General features: G+C 56.4%; 1 protein-coding gene across 1 annotated transcript in view; it reads left to right on the forward strand.

The window, feature by feature from the left end:
• The window catches only part of IQSEC1 (IQ motif and Sec7 domain ArfGEF 1), a 73,556-nt gene that overhangs the window by 23,020 nt on the left and 31,709 nt on the right, over positions 1–18,827 (forward strand). The window contains 2 exon segments of the mRNA XM_047095318.1: positions 3,392–3,683; positions 8,249–9,498. Of these exon segments, the coding sequence (XP_046951274.1) occupies positions 3,392–3,683; positions 8,249–9,498 (1,542 nt within the window).

Raw genomic sequence — 18,827 nt, forward strand, 5'->3', positions numbered from 1 at the left:
TTATGTTTTATCAGAGTCACTGTGGCAGCCATGGGAGAAGAGAGGCAGGGGGACCACCGAGGAGGCTGTTGTGATAATCCAGGGAGCAGTGATGGTGGCCTGGACCATCTGCTGAGAAGGGAGCAGAGCCTGGGTGTGTATGGAAGGTAGGGCTGATGGGGGGGAGGCTGCAGCTGCCTCATGGTGAAGAGAAAGGCTGCGAGTGACCGTCAGACCCCTTCCCTTGGCTGTGAGGGGAGGCTTGGCCCTCTCTCCTGAGCATGTTCTGGAACCTGCTGCCTTAAGACAGTTGGGAGCCAGGTAATGCCCAGAGCAAGGATCCTGGGCTGGCATAGCCCCAGGAAGTGCCGCATCCCTGTCAGGTCACCACCCACAGACATCCTGCCCCTGCCCCCAGCCTTCAAGGCAGCCAGGCCCTTCCCCGGCTACTGAGCCACATACGGCCCTTGAGTCCAGAGGCTTGTCGCCTGCTTCTCTTTCCTCGGCCCCAAACCACAGCCAACCGGGGAATGAAGACAGCCTCTCACATTCACAGACTCATCGCCACTGCTGCCAGGAAGAATGCCCCTTTGCCTGTTCACCGTGCTTTGAGGCCCGGTGAGCAAGGCCCAGGGAAAGGGTTGAATCCCCTGCAGACACGAGAGGTGGCCACTGCCTTATCCTGGGGCGTGTCAAGGCCCACCCCTCCCTGACGGAGCCACCGTGAGGCACAGAAGGGCTTCCTGCTCTGGGGACCTGCAGGGAGCCCACCCCTTCGGTCTCCCTGTGTTTCTGGAAACCCGGGGTTGTGAGACTCTTTTAAAACCTTATAAGCAGGGCTCCGGCTGCTTGTCCTCGAGGATGAGATTTTGTCTCCTGTCAGCCTCTTGCTCGGAAAAACAGACTCTGCCCCCGAATGAAGCATTTCCGGTAGGGGGGATGTATGTGTAGAAATACTTCCTTGCGAGGCGCTCGGAGGCTGCACGAAAAGGGCAAGGCAGGGAGGCGTGTGGGGGCCAGAGCAAAGGCAGGCGCTCTGGCTCATCTGTCCGTGGATAGGCTTGCTCGCCTGTAAGCTGGGGATTGACCACCTACGAGTCTAATAGGGGGATTCCTTCTCTCTTCCATGCAACTATTGATCAAGGCACCGAGTATTTATTGTGAGGCACTGTTCAAAGCTATGTCAATAGAATAGGGGAATTTTAACTTTTGTTAGATCCCACCCTTCTCCCCCACCCAGTGCACACAAATGGGGCCCAGAGGAAACAGCCGTTGGGTAACTGTGACGTCAGGAGTCTTGAAGGGTGATATTCCCCTGATACCTTAAGAGGGTCTAGTCCATCCACGTTGATAATGGATGGGGAGGCAGGCCTGGAAGTGAAGGATGACCCTCCCTGATTTACAGCCACATCAAGGCAAAGTACCCAGACCTCTTCCCCAAGGAAGGACCTTTGCCACACTTTAGCCTCTGGGGAGCAGGATGGGATGTCCTTTGTCACAGGACACCCACCGCATGTCCCCGGAGGCCAGAGCCAGTTGGTGGAGCGGAAGTCCTGTACTATTCTTGACCTACAAGTTGGAAAGCAAGTGCAGGGATTTGCAGCCCATCCCTGGCTCGGGGCAGAACTGGAACCAAAGGGCAGGCTGTTTCCCTCTGCCCCTACTCCGAGTCTGTCACCCCCAGGAGTCCGTGAACAGTCACCTTCTATACTGGCAGGGAGCCCTGCCAGGCCCTGTGATGTGTGGGGACAACGTAGCAGAGCTGGGCGGGGGAAGACCGTTTGGTCCCAGGGATGTTACGTGTGGGGTGCTCCCTTTGGTCTGAAGACAGGATCCCTGAGGAAGGACTGCAGCCTGAGAGGGGGTGCTGTATTCCCTTCTCTCTGCTGGGCCCCTTCCAGAGAGACCCCTGCCCCGGACCCAGGGATCAGAGAGCCTTCAAAGGTTGACTGATGTCTTGCAGGGACAGGGAAATGGCAAGGCTTGACCAGAGAGGCTACCGGAAGCCGTGTGAGAAACAACCTTGTCTCCTTGTCCTATGCTGAAAGGTAGTCTGCAGAAGGAACCAATGTCTGTTTTCTGAGTTCACGAATTTGGGATGAGCCACTCCCTCTCTGTCCCCACAGTCTGGTGCTTGGAATGTTGAGAGGGATGAGGGGCGGTGGGGTGGAGGGGTGTGCCCGGGCTTGGAATCCAGCCAACTTGGGTGCTGACCCCCGGACTCACCCACTCACTACCTGTGCAACCACAGGCAGGTACCCGTACTTCTGTGGGCCTCAGTTTCCCCACCTGGAAACAGTGAGTTAATAATTCTTTGCAGACTGGTTTTAAGATTTAGAGAAAATATGGGGCGCCTGGGTGGCTCAGTCGGTTGAGCTTCCAACTTCAGCTGAGGTCACGATCTCACAGTCTGTGAGTTCAAGCCCCGCGTCAAGCTCTGTGCTGGCAGCTCAGAGCCTGGAGCCTGCTTCAGATTCTGTGTCTCTCTCTCTCTCTCTGCCCCTCCCCTGCTCATGCTCTGTTTCTCTGTGTCTCAAAAATACATAAACACATTTAAAAAATTTTTAAAAAGATTTAGAGAAAATATATGTATGACACTGTATTCATTTCCAAGCTTGCCATAACAACCACAGACTGGTATTTATAAATAAATGGTAACATTTGTTTTCTCACTGTTCCGGAGGGAGGCCGGAAGTCCTGTATGTTAGTGTCATTAAGGTCTCTCTCCTTGGTGGCCACCTTCTCCTTGTGTCCTCACATGGGCGTCCCTCTGTGCGTGTCTGGCTCCTAATCTCCTCTGAGAAGGACACCAGTCATGTTGGATTAGGACCCTAATAGACCTCACTGTAACTTAACTGCCTCTTTGAAGATCCCGCCTCTTAACACACATTCTCAAGTGCTGGGGTTAGGACTTCAAGATATAAATTCTGGGCGGGGACACGATTCAGCCCATAACAAATGTTACAGTGCCTGATGCCCAAGTAGGTGTGGAGAGAAGAGTCACTTTTGTTAATTTTTATTTAAAAAAATAAGAACAAAAAGTACAAAAATCCGTGGTTGACTCAATCCATGTGGTGGGATTGAGGCAGAGAAGGTGACCGGAGTCATTTAGGGGGTCAGTAAATATTCACTGACCACCTACTGTGTGCCAGGCCCCACTCTGGGCACTGGGGTTCATCACTGCCTGTAGTGGGTCAAACCTCTGTCCTCACGAGCTGACACGCTCATGTAGGAGATGGACAATAAGCAAAATCAATCAGTAAAGTGTGTTGGATGCTTAAACGGTGTTGCAGGGGACGCGGGGGGGCTGCCTCTTGGCTGCAGCCCCCTCCCAGCTCCTGGCTCCCTATCAGGCCCCGGGGTCTTGTCTCCCACTCACAGGAGGCCTCTCTCCTCTCTCTGTCCCCTGCAGCGTGGAGGGCGAGGCCCCCAGCAGCGAGACCGGCACGTCCCTGGACAGCCCGTCGGCCTACCAGGGCCCCCTAGCGCCCGGTTCCAGCCTGAGCCCGGACCACTACGAGCACACGTCGGTGGGAGCCTATGGGCTGTACGCGGGCCCGCCGGGGCAACAGCAGCGCACACGGAGGCCCAAGCTGCAGCACTCGACCTCCATCCTGCGCAAGCAGGCCGAGGAGGAGGCCATCAAGCGCTCGCGGTCACTCTCTGAGAGCTATGAGCTCTCCTCGGACCTGCAGGACAAGCAGGTAGGCAGGACCCACCACACGGGGACAGGCAGCCGGGCTGCTCTGCCTGGAGGACGACGCGCGGCCCTTTGCTGGGACTGCCTTGGGCAGCAGGAGTCTCAGCTCTCGGACACCGGCGTCCTGTGCTCTCCCACAGATGGAAGCATGGTTATGCGCACGCGCGCTACGACTGTGACCTTTGCGTCGGCCCAGGCTGCCCTTCCTGCTCCTCCTGACCCGTGGAGGCTCTCAGAGTGAGGGCACTGGAGTGTCAGGACTTCGCCTCTCCCCCACTCACAGTCCTCATGGCCATGCACACAGGTTAGGTGGCCAGACACTGAGGGTTTGAGGTCCCAGGAGAGGGCTGAACCTTAGGTAGCCCTGGGGAGGAGTCCCTGCGGAGAAGGGCGGGAGGTCAGTTTACAACATAAATAGCACAGGCTCTGAAAAGAACACCAAGCCCATCCACAGCCAGCGGGCGAGGTTGCTTATTATATCCCTTTCGGTTTACAACTCTGTGTTCTCGTGGGAAACGACCTCACTGAGGGCTCACTTCCTCCCAAGGCAGGGGCCTTGGCCCAGACCCACCGTGAGGTTGGCACCTGTGTGCAGAATGAGGTGGGCGCACGGCCCGCCCCTGTGGCTGGGCTCCAGGGAGAAGTAAAGACAGCTGCTTGGGGTCGAGGGGAGAGGCCTGTCCTGGCTGGGTGGTGGGCAGGGGCCGGGGCCGGAGAGCTCTCGCTTCAAGAGCAGGCACGTAGTAGGTACTTTAATAAGAATTCTCGTGTGAAACTGATGGCAAGAACCCGAGGCTGCAGCAAGCAGCTGTGCAAATGTGCAAGGCCCAACTTGTCTGGCCGGCTTCCCCTAGCTTCTGGGAGTTCCTTGGGCCATCTCCTTGTGAGTCCTGGGTGGCCACATCGACCCCTCGCGTTGCTGCCCTCCATTTGCCTCCTAGTCTTCCCACGTGTCTTTTACAGAGCAGAGGTCTGGGCCTGGTGTGGCACCTGGCTCGGAGGAGCAATGCAGGTACTGCCCAGGGCGGATCTTCCCTATCCCCCACCCCCAGAATCCCCTACAGGCCCCTCCTCTCCCTGTTCTCGGTTCCACCCTGCGGCTTTGGACAGTCCTACTTGCTCAGCCCTCGTTCTCTTCAGCCTTCTGCCTGTGAGTTGGGAGACAGGGAGCCTGGCCAGTGGCCAGGGCCTGATAGCAAATAGCCCCCCGTCCCCTGTGTCACTTGGCCCCGTAGCCAGACCCACAACAGGGGAGGACCACCTCTGTTCCATTTATCAGTTCCACCCAGATCCAAAGTGGATCAGAAACAGTTGATAGTAAAAGACCCCAACAGAACCACTGAAGTAGAAGTAAGGAAGTTGAAGACCTAAGAGAGGCCCATGGAAATAAATAATCGTCTGCTTCATCCGGTCTTACCGTGGCCACGGCTGTTCATTTTCATCTCACGCATGTTAACCAAAAGCCCATCGTGTGCCACACACTGTGCTGGGTGCTGGGAAGTCGACAATGGACAGGGCGAGGCCCCAGCTCTTGAGCCGACACTGTGGTCCAGAAGATGGATCCGCAGACAAGTTAGCAATAAAGACAGTTTAATTCCGGAACGTGATGCAAACCCCAGAGATTATAAAATAGGGGGAAGAAATGGAGTGACTGTGGGAGGCGCCAGCATTGGATAAGGGTGGTGAGGAAGGCCTCCCCAGGCTGGCATTAGAATGGAGTGTCTGAGGAAGGGGCCTTCCAGGAAGCGGTAACTGCAGGCGCAAAGGCCCTGAGGCAGAACAGCAGTGGTAGAAAGGATGGCAAGGAAGAGGTGGTGGAAAGGTGAGAGGGTCTCTGAGCTGTTGACTTCCTGGCAATCCTAGCTAGAGTGGGAATAGGACAGATTACATGGGAGCTGCCGGATGGAAGCAGGGTAGGTAGGGTAGGGAAATAGGGTAACACGGAGTCCCGCTTAGTGAAGGGAGCCCTCTGGCTTCAGGGCCTCTGTACCTTCTGGCGGTTTCCTATCAATGAGAACAAGAGTCCTGAGTCATCAAGAGGTGGTAGGTCTGCTTTGTGGAAGGGCGTTTCCTCTCTGTTCCCCATCCCTCCCCCAATGTTGAGAAGTGTCCTTTTAAAGGGAGAGTGAGGGCTTGCCGGGAGAGCCCCCGCTACGGGTCAGCTCCACCTCACCTCCCAGAGCCTCAGTCCTCCGAGAAGTGGGGAGTCCCAGAGCCCCTCTGCAGACTGGATGTCATGTGAGTATTGGGCGAGGGTGATGTATAGCAGGTGAGCACGTACAGATTGGATTCCCTCCCCTGTACCCCAATAAACTTTCAGACTGGGCCTTGAGTCAGTTCTGGCCCAGACGGAAGAATGACCAGGGGGAGTCTAGGCAATGCGTAAGAGCAGGCCTGGGCCAGCATGTGTCCTGGACCGAGAGGGGCTTTGATGACAAAAACAGAGCCCATTTCTGCCTTCCCAAAGTCCCTCTTCTTTCCCCTGACCCCTCCCCCAGATCTGGGGAGCCCGTCTCAGGCAAGCAGGGTTGCTACTTGGATTCTGAGGTCCAAAGTCAGCAGGGGAGAGAGAGCCCTGAAGTGAACCCTGGATCTGAGCTGGTGGCACTGCCATCGTGACCCCACCCCCAAAGGTGACATGAGGGGACCCACAACACAAGCCATGGACGGCGGAGAAGAGACGGCTCCCTAGAGCTCAGCCTTGGGCCCTTTATCGGCTCCATTGGCTTTCACAGCCCCACTCAAAACCCCAAGAAAACAAAGTCTGCTTACAGATGTGGAAGTGAGGTCATCTCTTTGGATGGTGTTCAGTAACTTCAGGGCAGGAGAAAAAACAGACCCACCCTGGCTGACTCTGGGCCCAGAAAAGTCATTTTGATCCACCCCACCACCACACACACACACACACACACACACACACACTCCACGCTCCTCTCCTCTGAAGGGAGCCGCTCTGCCCAGCCTGCTGCTCCCTTGCCTGTGGGCCCCGGAGAGCTGGCGCGTTCGGTTTTCGGGGGGAGCTGACATCCCAGAGCCAGGAAGTGAGGGGTCCAGGACCTGCACTGATGTGCGTGAAGCTCCAAGCCCTCTGTTCCCGGCCCACCCCACCGCGGCTCTGAGTGACCCTCTCCCCTGACTCGGGCCATAGCCTGGATTTGCTGAGCGTCTGGTTCTATTTCAGTTAGGTGCGTGTGTGTCTGTTCCCCTGGACAGGCTGTTTGCTTCTTGAGGGCAGGGACCTTATCTCTCTCTGCCACCAGCTTTGGTGTGATACCGGGCACAGAGTAGGCAGGTGGGGTCTAGACAAGCAGGGTGTGGTGCACATGTGCCTCACTCCTGAGGACCTGAGACCTCTCTTGGCCCCACATCAGGTACCCCCTGTGCCCAGCACCCCAAAAGCCCTGGCTTGGCCGAGAAACCAGTTCCTTGTCTTGAGTTCTCTTTGATTCCTACAGAGCAGGCTCCTACTCAGGAACAAGGCGCGGGGAGCAGCCCTTGGGCTGTCCTTGGTCACCGAGCGCTGGCATGAGCCTCAGGGCTTTGGGAGGCTCGTGGGTCACATGGGGGAGTCCCAGGCAGTGCTACCTGCCTGCAGCCTTGCCCCGTCTCCATGCCTCATCAAGGAGAGGGATGAGCAGGACACATGGTTCCGGACTCGCTCTGGAGTCTGGAGGCCTCCAGCCATGTGCTCAGTGTCTTCTCTGGGCCTTAGCTTCCCCATCTGTCTAGTGAGGGGCCTTGGGGACCCCCTAAATTGTAAACACCTTCCAGGAATGCCGTCAAGGGCCTTCTAGCATCTATGTCATCAGGTGCTCGCCATGATCCTACAACGTGGGTCTGAGTCTGTCCCCTACTTTATAGATGCGGAAACTGGGGAAGGGCACGGCTTCAAGGCTTATGCAGAGTAACACAGCTAACGAGGGCAGGGTGGGATTGCAGCGTGGGCATCTGGCCTCAAAGTCTGTGCCTCAGTAAGGTGATTCTCTCAGGCCCCCCTGAAGCTCAGTCACACACACACACACACACACACACACACACACACACACACACACACCTGCCCCCAGCTAGTAAGAGTATATTGCTGTAGAGAAGAAATAAGGCCAAAAGCCTGCAGCCCCTGCTCAGCGTCCAGGATCTCACTGACATCTTTGGTGGGTCTCTTAACCTTCTCGTGCCATGGGTCCCTCCTCTCTGCAGGGGCTGCCTTCACGTCTCCCAGCATCTCCCAAGTTTCATTAAACCACAGGCCCGCAAGATGCACTAGGGCCAAAGGTTTCTGTGGCCAAAGAAATTTGGGAACTCGCCACCTTTTAAAGGTTCTGAGAAGTCCCGCAGGGAACATCTTGCGTTCACGTGGTGCTGCTCCATTTTATTTGGCCTGGGAACCCCCGTTTTGCCCACCTTCACCAGCTCGCCTCCGTGGTTGCCGGAACCAACTTTGGAATGTGCCCAGGCCTCTCTCTCCACATGGTGCTGCCACGGGGCTGGGCGCCAGCAGGAGCATGGGTGGGCAAGGCGCTGTGCCAGCGCGCGGGGCTGTCCTCACCGTCCTGTCCTCTCCCCTCCCAGGTGGAGATGCTAGAACGCAAGTATGGAGGCCGCCTTGTGACCCGTCATGCGGCCCGCACCATCCAGACGGCCTTCCGCCAGTACCAGATGAACAAGAACTTCGAGCGCCTGCGCAGCTCCATGTCAGAGAACCGCATGTCGCGCCGGATCGTGCTGTCCAACATGAGGATGCAGTTCTCCTTCGAGGGTCCTGAGAAGGTGCACAGCTCCTACTTCGAGGGGAAGCAGGTCTCGGTGACGGACGACGGCTCGCAGCTGGGGGCCCTGGTGCCATCGGAGCGCGGCGACCTCGGCGAGCCGCCCGCCCTCAAGTCTCCCGCCCCATCCAGCGACTTCGCGGACGCCATCACGGAGCTGGAGGACGCCTTCTCCCGGCAGGTGAAATCGCTGGCAGAGTCCATCGACGACGCCCTCCACTGCCGCAGCCTGCACTCGGGGGAGGCGCCCCCTGCCGACACGGGGCGGGCCCGGGATGCCGAGCCCAAGCCGGCCCTGCACGGCGCCGACCACCACAAACTGGACGAGATGACGGCCTCGTACAGCGACGTCACCCTGTACATCGATGAGGAGGAGCTGTCGCCCCCCCTGCCCCTCTCACAGGCCGGGCACCGGCCGCCCAGCGCCGAGTCGGACCCGCGGCTGCGGGCCGGGGGCGCCTCACAGGACTACTGGGCGCTGGCCCACAAAGACGACAAGGGGGACACGGACACGAGCTGCCGGAGCACGCCGTCGCTCGAGCGGCAAGAGCAGCGGCTGCGCGTGGAGCACCTCCCGCTGCTCACCATCGAGCCGCCCAGCGACAGCTCCGTGGACCTCAGTGACCGCTCAGACCGCGGCTCGCTCAAGAGGCAGAGCGCCTACGAACGCGGCCTGGGCGGGCCACAGGGCAGCCCCAAGCACGGCCCCCTGGGCGGCCCCCCGAAGAGCCTTCCCCGGGAGGAGCCCGAGTTGCGGCCCCGGCCCCCCCGGCCCCTGGACAGCCACCTGGCCATCAACGGCTCGGCCAACCGGCAGAGCAGGTCCGAGTCTGACTACTCGGACGGGGACAACGACAGCATCAACAGCACGTCCAACTCCAACGACACCATCAACTGCAGCTCTGAATCGTCGTCCCGTGACAGCCTGCGGGAGCAGACGCTCAGCAAGCAGACCTACCACAAGGAGACCCGCAACAGCTGGGACTCCCCGGCCTTCAGCAACGACGTCATCCGCAAGAGGCACTATCGCATTGGCCTCAATCTCTTCAACAAGTGAGTGCCTGCCAGCCCCGCGGGAGCGTGGGGCAGGCCTTCCTCTCGTGCCCCGGGGCCTTTGCACACACCTGTGGTTTAAAAATGAGCACGCGTGAGGCCGTGACACTGCGCTAATGGCACCTACAGCAGCACCTGGCACAGCCGATGCTGTCATAGAGGAGATTGGAGCCCGGTGAGCGGTGGGCCCGGCCCCCCCCCCCCCGGCCCCCAAGGACCCTGTCGTGGGGAGAGCAGAGGCTCACAGGCAGAGCCACAGCCGAATGAAGGGTTTCTCTGATAGAGCAACATGGGGACAGGAGTTCAGGGCCCTGTTGGCACCTAGAACAGCCCCCAGCATACAGTAGGTTCTCTGGAAACATGAACGTACAGGCTGATGTGCTGTGAAACGCTGCACCTGGCCATGAATACCAGGCTCGGGGGGTTGGATTTTATTCTCTGGGTGACGAGGGGCACGAAGGTCTTTGGGCGAGGGCATGATGGTGTCCGTGTCTGAGCAAGATCTCCCAGGGCAGGTGCAGGCTGGGCTCAGAGGCGTGCGTTGGGGAGGAAGGACACAGATAAACCCGGTGCTAGCAGAAATCTCAGCAAGGTCCTGTGGGAGATGTGTGAATTGGGTCTGTTGAGTGGCCAGTACCCGCCAGGAGTTCTAGAAAGGTGCTGTGGGGGCAGTCCTGAGAGCAGATTTAAGGAGGGAGAAGGGTATTTAAAGCAGGCTATTCTTAGCCCGGCCAAAAATAGCAAGCGGAAGGGGAGGGGAGCTGTGACTACTCCCTAGGAGGAGACGCTGGCGGGCTCTGGTTATTCAACCTCATATTTCACATCGTTTCCAGCCCCGGGGCCTCTGGGATTGGGGGTCATCAGACGTCAGCCTGGCACTGACCCCTCCAAACTTAGGGATGTGGCCAGACTGCCCGGTGGTTACGGACACATGCCCTCTACTCTTCCCTGTGCCCTCTTCTAGATTTAGGGAGACTTGGGGCCACTTTTGAGCCATCCCTGGCACAAATGGAAGTGCTGCTCTGTCTTGGGGGTTCAGAGAGGCCTCGACCCACAGGGTGGGTGTAAGGAACGGGACATTTACATGGGAGCAGCCAGAGGTCTCTGGGTCACTGGTCCTCACTCAGCTAAGAACTAAGAGTCTCAGACACCTCACATCTGCCAGGGTGCTCTCTCCTGAGACTCCCATCAGCCCGTGGCTCGTGGCACGTGAGGACAGCCTCACCACTGCACGAACCATGGCTGGAGCAGCGCACTAGCAGGAAGGGCCATATCCTGCTGAGCCCACCCTGAGCTCTGTCCGGAAAATGCGTTCCCACCTGCTCCTGGGCACAGGCCAGCTCCCAGACGCAGGCCCGTGCCCTCCTGGGAGAGGCTGGAATGACCTGGGGCTCGCCTAGTGTCCAAGCCGACCTCTTGGACTGGCAAACTGCCAGAGACGTCCTGAGGGTGGGGGTCCGAGCTGCATCGGCAGGTGGAGTGCAGAAGAAAGTCCCTCAACCGACCAGTGTTGGTCTGCGTAGATTAGCTCTGTTTTGAGTTATGTGTGCGGCACGGGAATATGTTCCCGACGGAAAATGAAAGCCTTCCAGTTAGGATAGCATTCCCTTTGGCTCTTGTCATTTCGGAGCCTCTCCCCCCAGATCTTTATTCCGTGCGTGGGTTTGTGTGCTCTTAGGAACTGCAGACAGCCTGCCTGGGCTCAGACTGGCCTCTCTTCTGTACGGTGGGGCTGGGCCCAGTAGCGTCCACCTCGCAGGGTGTGAGTTGTACGCGAGCGGGTGTGTAAAGTGCTCAGAGCAGCGCCTGGCACAGAGTAAGTCGTATCCAAGTGTTAGCCACGGTTGCTGCGGCCTTGCTGACATCATCTGGGGCCTGGAGTTGTGGACGTCCTCTACTAGGATATCGCCGCACGGCTTGCTGTTGGGAGATCTCCCCCGTCCGTGTGCATGGCCACCTCCCTCCTGCTCACTGCTGTGTAGTGGGTCCTGGTGTGGCTATTCACATCACCGATCCGGCCAGTCGTTCCTACCTCTTCTTCATGATTGCCAACCACCTATGACGAGGAGTGTGGATCTGTTCTTAGCATACACTCCCAAGGGCGTCTGTAGGCACGCCAGCTTAGGTAGGCACGTTCTCCATTGAAATAGGAGCTGCCAACTTACTCTTTAAAAGGGGGCTCTGCCCATTTCCTCTCTCTGCTGCTGGATCCGAAAGGTCATCTTGCTCCCGCATGCTTGGCAACAGTCCATGTTGTCTCCCCACCCCCAATCAGAGGGTAGAAATAATTTTCTCTTGGTCGTTTTAGTTTGCATTTTCTAGCTTTGCATCTGTATGTATCTTAGCTATTTGTATTTTCTCTTCTATAAAATGCCAGTTTATATATATTTTTTTAAGTTTTTTAAGTAATCTTTATACCCAACATGGGGCTTGAACTTAGAACCCCGAGATCAAGAGTTGCATGCTCTACTAAACTAGCTGGGTGCCCCCAGTTTATATATATTTTTTATATGTATGTATTTAAATTCAAGTTGTTTAACATACAGTGTAGTATTGCTTTCAGAAGTAGAACCCAGTGATTCATCACTTAACTATGACACCCAGTGCTCATCCCAGCAAGTGCCCTCCCTAATGCCCATCACCCATTTAGCCCATCCCCCCACACACACACCCCACAGCAACCCTCAGTTTGTTCTCTGTATTTAAGAGTCTCTTATGGTTTTTATCTTACTTTTCCCTCTCTGTTTTTATCTTATTTTTCCTTCTCTTCCCCTGTGTTCATCTGTTGTTTCTTACACGTATGAGTGAAATCATACGACATCTGTCTTTCTCTGCCTGACTTATGTTGCTTAGCATAATACACTCTAGTTCATGTTTTTTTCTCAGTTTTTGTCATGTTGATTTACTAGTAGTTCTTTATTTATCATGGATACTGATCCTTTGTAATTACAAACATTTTCTGTCACTTGTCCTCTTTTTAATTTTTCTTTTGAGATATAATTCACACACCATAAAATTCACCCTTATAAAAAGTGTGCAGTTCAGTGGTTCTCACTTCTGTCTTTTAACTTTGTGCTCTTTCATCTAACAAAAGGTTTTTTTTATTTTTTGTGTTTTTTAAATTGAGATAAATTGACATATAACATCAGTTTCAGATGCACAATGTAATGATTTCGATTTTTACGTATATTGCAAAATGACCACAATGCGTTAACATCCCTCACCACACATAGTTACAACTTTTTTCTTGTGATGAGAACGTTTAAGATCTACTCTCTTAGCAACTTGCAAATATACAATCCAGTGTGCTGTACAGGAAGGTTTTAATTTTAATTAGCTAAATTAACGAGTATTGTTTCATTTCTTTGGCTTTTCATGTTTTATTTTAATTTTTTTTTTCAACGTTTATTTATTTTTGGGACAGAGAGAGACAGAGCATGAACGGGGGAGGGGCAGAGAGAGAGGGAGACACAGAATTGGAAACAGGCTCCAGGCTCTGAGCCATCAGCCCAGAGCCCGACGCGGGGCTCGAACTCACGGACCGCGAGATCGTGACCTGGCTGAAGTCGGACGCTTAACCGACTGCGCCACCCAGGCGCCCCTCATGTTTTATTTTAAAAGGGGCTTTGCCCCGCATCATAAATATAGTTTTAAAATATTTTCTCCAGGATATTTGTATGCCCTTTAGGACTTTAAGCTGAAATTTGTTTCAGGGAACCATGCAAGGTGAGGGGTCCAATTTTTTTTTTTTTTTTTTTAAGAGAGAGCACGCGCACATATGCAAGGTAGAGGGGCAGAGGGAGAGAGAGAGAGAATCCCAAGCAGGTTCCACGTTCAGTGCAGAGCCTGATGCAGAGATCAATCCCATGACCCTGGGATCATGACCTGAGCTGAAATCAAGAGTAGGACGCTCAATGGACTGAGCCACCCCAGCGCGCCCTATTATTATTCTGTATAGATTAGCCAGTTGTTTCCAAGCAATTTATTGAACAGTCTGTCCCTTCTCCATTGACTTCAAGTTCCATCTAATTCCTATATGAATCTTTTCACTCATTCAACAGATATTTATTGAGCACCTGCTACTTATACCAGGCAGTGTTTTAGGGGCCTGGAACAGATCAGGGAACAGAAAAAATCCGCGTTCATGGTTAGAGGACCTGTCCATTTCTGTGCAAGCATCAGACTTTGAGTTTCATGGGTTTTTTTCTTGTTAGGACAAAACCCCTCTCTGGTTCTTTTTAAAAATTGTCTCGGCTGTTTTGGGCAGGTACTCTTCCATGTGAATTTTGGGAGTCTCGCATTAAGACCCATGAGCGATCCTGGCTGAAATTTTCACCAGCATTGCCTTCAACTCAGAGAATAACTTGGGGGAACTTGTGCTTTAACAGCATTGAGGTCCGGCCACTGGTGGCGATCGAAATTAAAGTTAACTAAAATTTAACATGAATCCAGTCCCTCTGGTGCACTGGCCACGGTGCAGCTCACTAACCACACGTGGCTATGTGCCTGGGAGCACAGATCTAGGACAGTTCTGTCCCCGCAGAACGTACTCGTGGACAGCCCTGCTCTAGAGCACTAGAGCACTGAGGGACAGTCAGCAGCAAGTCTCTGTCCATGCGGGGTGTGCGGGAGGGCAGTGGGGCTGGCCCCCAATGGCAGGAGCCCATGGCCTCCATGTGAAGCATTCCCCTTGCCCACCAGGGAAGCTCCAGGGCTGTGAGAGTGTGTTACGGAGCACTGGGCTTCCTCCCTCTCAGCCTTCACCGCCGCCGAGCCTCAGTTTCCTACCTCCAGAGGTTGTCGTATTGGAGAAACCACTTTTCCAAAATCGTGTTATTTAAACAGTTGAACACCTTTCTTACACAGATTGAGCTTTTCAGCTCATAAGGCCCTTCCACAGATATATGCCCACTGGCATACCCCCCCCCCAGAGCCTCCCAGCAATGTGACCAGTTTTTCCTGGAGCTGCCAGCTGAGGGAGGGCAGAAGATGCTAGTGGACACTGAGCAGCCCAAGGCTGGGGTTCCTCCCCAGAAGGTTCCTCTTCACCACTGCCTACCTCTGCTCCCCTCTCTCCCTGTGGGTCACTTGTCTCCCAGCCCCCAACCCTTGCCCATACCCCTGACTGCCCCAGGCCCACCCCCTCCCAGTAGTAAGCTTTCCCGACACAGAACCCCAGCCCCCCAAAGGGGTACATGGCGGATCTGAATGATGCACCCAAAGTGGGCAAGTGAGCCCGTGGTCGGGGAGGAAGAGACCCTGGAACGCGAGGCCACTTGGCCGGAGGGGCATCCTGGAGGAGGCAGCAGTCTGCCTGACATCCAGCTGTTCCTCGGAGCACCTGCCCTTCCCAAGCCCCGGGCCACTCATTCAGCTCACAGCGCTGGAGGGAGGATGGGGGTCCAGGAGCTAGAGGAAGGAGGGTTTCAGCCCCTGTTCTGCCACATCCCAGATGCAGGGACTTGGCAACTCCCTGCACTCTCTGAGCCTTGCAGGCTATACCTGGAAAATGGGCACAAGGTTTCTGCCTCCCAGGGTCTGGTGATGATTATATAGTGGAACCAAGAGCCTTGCCTGGAGGCTGCCATCAAGGAGGTGCTTATGGGTGGAAGCTGGGGCTCCTGTGCCCAGAGCAAAGGGGAGGGGGCTTCTAGGAACTCAGGCTTTAGGAGGACCCAACAGGAGGTTTGGTAGACAGAGCAGTCATAGAGAATGATAGTGGCTAAGAGTGACATGTGCTTAGAGTGGGCCAGACACTCTTCTATGCGCCTGTCGTGTTTTAAATCCCGTTCCTCTGTGGGAAAGGGATTCTGTTGTCGACCCCACTGTACAGATGGGTGAACGGAGGTTCCAAGAGGGTCACTTGCCTGAGGTCACACCGCTAGTCGGGGGGGCAGGTTGGAACTCACACCCCCCCCACCACCCGGCTCCTGAATAGCATCCTCTTAGAATGCAGTGTGGGAACTTCTATGTGTGTAGCCCGGTGCACCCCCATCAGCTCACTGGGCCGCGGATGTAAACTCAGAGTTCAGGAGGCGAAGCCACGCCACTCATGGGAGGCCACACAGCCCAGCAGTGGTGGTCCTTGGGCATTCACCGTGGCAGGAGCTGGAGTCCCTACCCCCACGGCCCTGATGTGGTCCCCTGTTGCTGTGCTCCACACACATGCTCACGGATACAGGCCTCACTGTGTTGGTCTCCCCTCTGCCATGCCCCTCTCCGGCAAGAGCCCTGGTGACTGTACAGAGGCCGCCTTCGTCACGGGTGGACCAGACCTCTCCCACCTCTGAGTGTTCTCATCCCCAGAGCTGCCCTGTGATAAAACAGGGGCTTCGTGAGGGAGTGAGCGCCTGGCTTCTGAGGAGCATGTAAGGAGGGCCTCAACAACCACTTGGTGTGCCCCGACTCTTGCTCGGGCTGGGAGCTGTTGACAGGGGCCTCTGAGGTCCCTTCCAGCCCAGGGCCTGGCACTTGGAGGCAGGCCTCCCCTCCACCCCATGCCCGGCCCCTGGGGCCTGCCAAGCTGCCGCCCTGCCTGTTCTTTCTGCACGCCTGCTGCCCCCTGGAGCTGCTGCGGGAGGCGGAGAGCCCTGGCGGGAGTCTGGGATGCTCTGAGATTTCACCCTGCCTGCATCCACGGGCGCTCAGCCGTGCTCTGCCTGCGTGGGGAGTGGGCTCCGAGGGTGCAGAGCCGGGTCCGGCTCTCTCAGTAAGCAGCAGGGCTGGGGGCGGGCTTCCGATCTGCTAGCCCCACCCGCGTGCTCCTCACGAGCGACGTGTCTCTTGGGATTAATGAAGCTAAGCACGACGACAGCCAGCCCGTATACCTACATATTAGGTCCCAGGCAGCGTGCACAGCACTTCGTGTGCATCACCTCCCTGAACTGTCGCAGCGAACCTGTGACGCTTGGCTCTGGGGAGCCGGGGCTCAGAGAAGTCAGCTCTCACCCGAGGCCACAGAGCCGGACGTGCTGCAGGGTTCCAGTGGGCTGTTCGCCGTTGCTGGTAGTGGTGACAGTTTAAATGACTGGCTCATCTAGGAGCACCTTGAGCTGCTAAGAGGAAGGTCAGGGTCCCACTACCCTGGACATGAGCTACCCATCCAGCCCATGGCCCTCGCTGCCCTCACAGCCCTGGAGGTCCCTAGCCCTGTCCTGAGGATGGGGGGGGCTTATGCTGAGTCCCTCGGGCAAGAAAACAGTGGCAAAGCAGGCCCCACAGGGCATACAGCCACGCTGGAGGGCAATTCCTCCTCCTCTCTCTGTAATAAGTGCGAGCCCCACTCAGCCTGGGTTCCCGGCATCAGGAAGAACTTCGTAAAGATCAGAGCTGGACGAAATACAGTCTGAAAAGGCGGTGGTGCGCTTGCCGGTCCTGGAAGCATGCGAGCGGATGGCAGGTGGTCACTTCCTGGTAGGACGCTGGAGGCATTTGAGCCTGCGTTGCCGGAGCGGAGGGCGCTTACAGGTGTGCAGGAGCTGTCTGAGTACCGAACCTGTCCCCGTGGCCAGCTGAGACCAGTCACGGGGATGGCGCGGCCTCCTGACCGCAGAGTATCCCCGGGGTACCGTAGGTAAATAGACCTTTGCGTTGGTGTCCGTGAGTCAGGGCCGTTCTCCATTCCAAGTGGCAGGAACCCAATCAAACTGGTTTAAGCAAAGAGGCCTTACTGGTTCTGGACCTGAAAAGCCGTTGGGCGACTCTCAGCCGTTGTCCCCACAGTCGTCCTCTGCCCCACCAGGGCGGGAGGCCTGCCAGAAGTCCTGGGCTCATGGTCCAGCCTCACGGCAACCCCAGGGGAAAGAGATTCTCCTCTCTCTTTGGCTCCTGCCAGCTCACACCGCACTGCTCGCTGTGGTCAGCAGGATTCCGAGCTCTGACTGGCCAGGCTGGGGGTGAGGTCAGCCTGCAGGGTGAGGGGGAAGAGCGGGTGGGGTGGGACATCCAAAGGCCATCCAAATGGCCTAGACGTCGGGCCGGGAGGTGTGGACAGCTGCCCACTCCCACTTCTCTTCAGCTGCTCCAGCAACTAGAAACGACAGGGGAAGCCCATTGTTGGCCCTGCAGACCGCTGCTGGGAAAAGAGCCTGCAAAGCACTTAGCTTCGTGTTCCAGTAAGTGGGTGACCCCTAAGTGCGGTGCCCAGCCTCGTAACTGCCCTCAGTGGAGTCCCGCAAGCGTGGCGTCACCGCCGGCTGCTCGCAGCCCTGCGACGGGAGATGCACGTAAGAGACGTCACCCATGTGGTCTGCGCGTGCTCGCCTGTCACAGCCAAGTCTGAATCAGCGGCTGACGTGGAGAAAAGCCGGCCCCGCCTGGTGGCAGGCAGCAGGGCCAAGCTGTGGACTCTTCCGCTCCAGCCTGTCCTGCTGATGCCTTTCGAGGGCCCTTTCCGGTGGGGCCCAGAATGCAGCAGCAGTTCAGGTGTAGATGGCATAGCTGTCACTCTCGGCACCTATTGACGCCGGGCCCTGGGAGAAGCAAGCCGGCTCAGCAGGTGGATAGACTGGATTTCCAGCAGCAGTGATGGTGGGGAGGGCGGAGTGGAACTTTGGGGGGCCTCTTGGAGCAGAGGAGTGGGTTGACACTCCCGACATGCTTTCTCTCGCCTGGTAACCCGGAGCCAAGTTCTTTGACCTTTCTGTGTCCCCTTTTAGTTACAAGTCAAATAAGGCTTTTGCATCTGCCACTCCTTCTAGCAGGTCCCCCTCTTCCAGGCTCCAGAGGACCTGCCCTTGACTCCTATGCTGTGAGCATTTCTATATCCCGGGAGTTGTTTCCCTTCTTTATCGCTCTCCAGGTAGGGCGTTTTTCAAGGATGGGGACTTTGTTTGGACCACAGGTATGCTAGCACAGCCCCTGGCCCAGAGCAGGTACTCAGTAAATGTTTGTGGAATGAATGAAGAAGTGACTCAAGGGGAAGAGTGTCCACCGGATCTTGTCCTGCAGGGGTTAGGAGGCCCTGAAAAGGTTTTAAAATAGGGTCCTGGTGACCCAGGCTAAGGCAGCCCTTCTCCAAGGCACGTTTTGTGCCTCCTTTGATGGGCATGCTCTGTGTGGGCCAGACCCTTGCCGGACCTAAGGGTCAGGAGCCAGGTGAGCCCCAGTCTGTGCCCTCTTCAGTCTTTAGAGCCTGGGGTTCCAGACGGGAGTCCCATGGTACCCTTGTAGGAAGGGAATGTAAAGCCACAGCTGGGGAGGGAGACAGAGCCCCACCACCGTGTCTGCGCTTGGGTGGACGCTCTGTGACCCAGTTTCCACGGCCGGACTAGCCCTCCTCGGCCAGTCTGGGTGGGCTCTGACATGCTGGCACGGCACAGGTTAATTTC

Source organism: Lynx rufus, unplaced genomic scaffold (assembly GCF_022079265.1).
Source record: "Lynx rufus isolate CCGP_SWC_20201006 ecotype Redwood Valley unplaced genomic scaffold, mLynRuf1.p SCAF_4, whole genome shotgun sequence".
Classification (NCBI taxonomy): domain Eukaryota; kingdom Metazoa; phylum Chordata; class Mammalia; order Carnivora; family Felidae; genus Lynx; species Lynx rufus.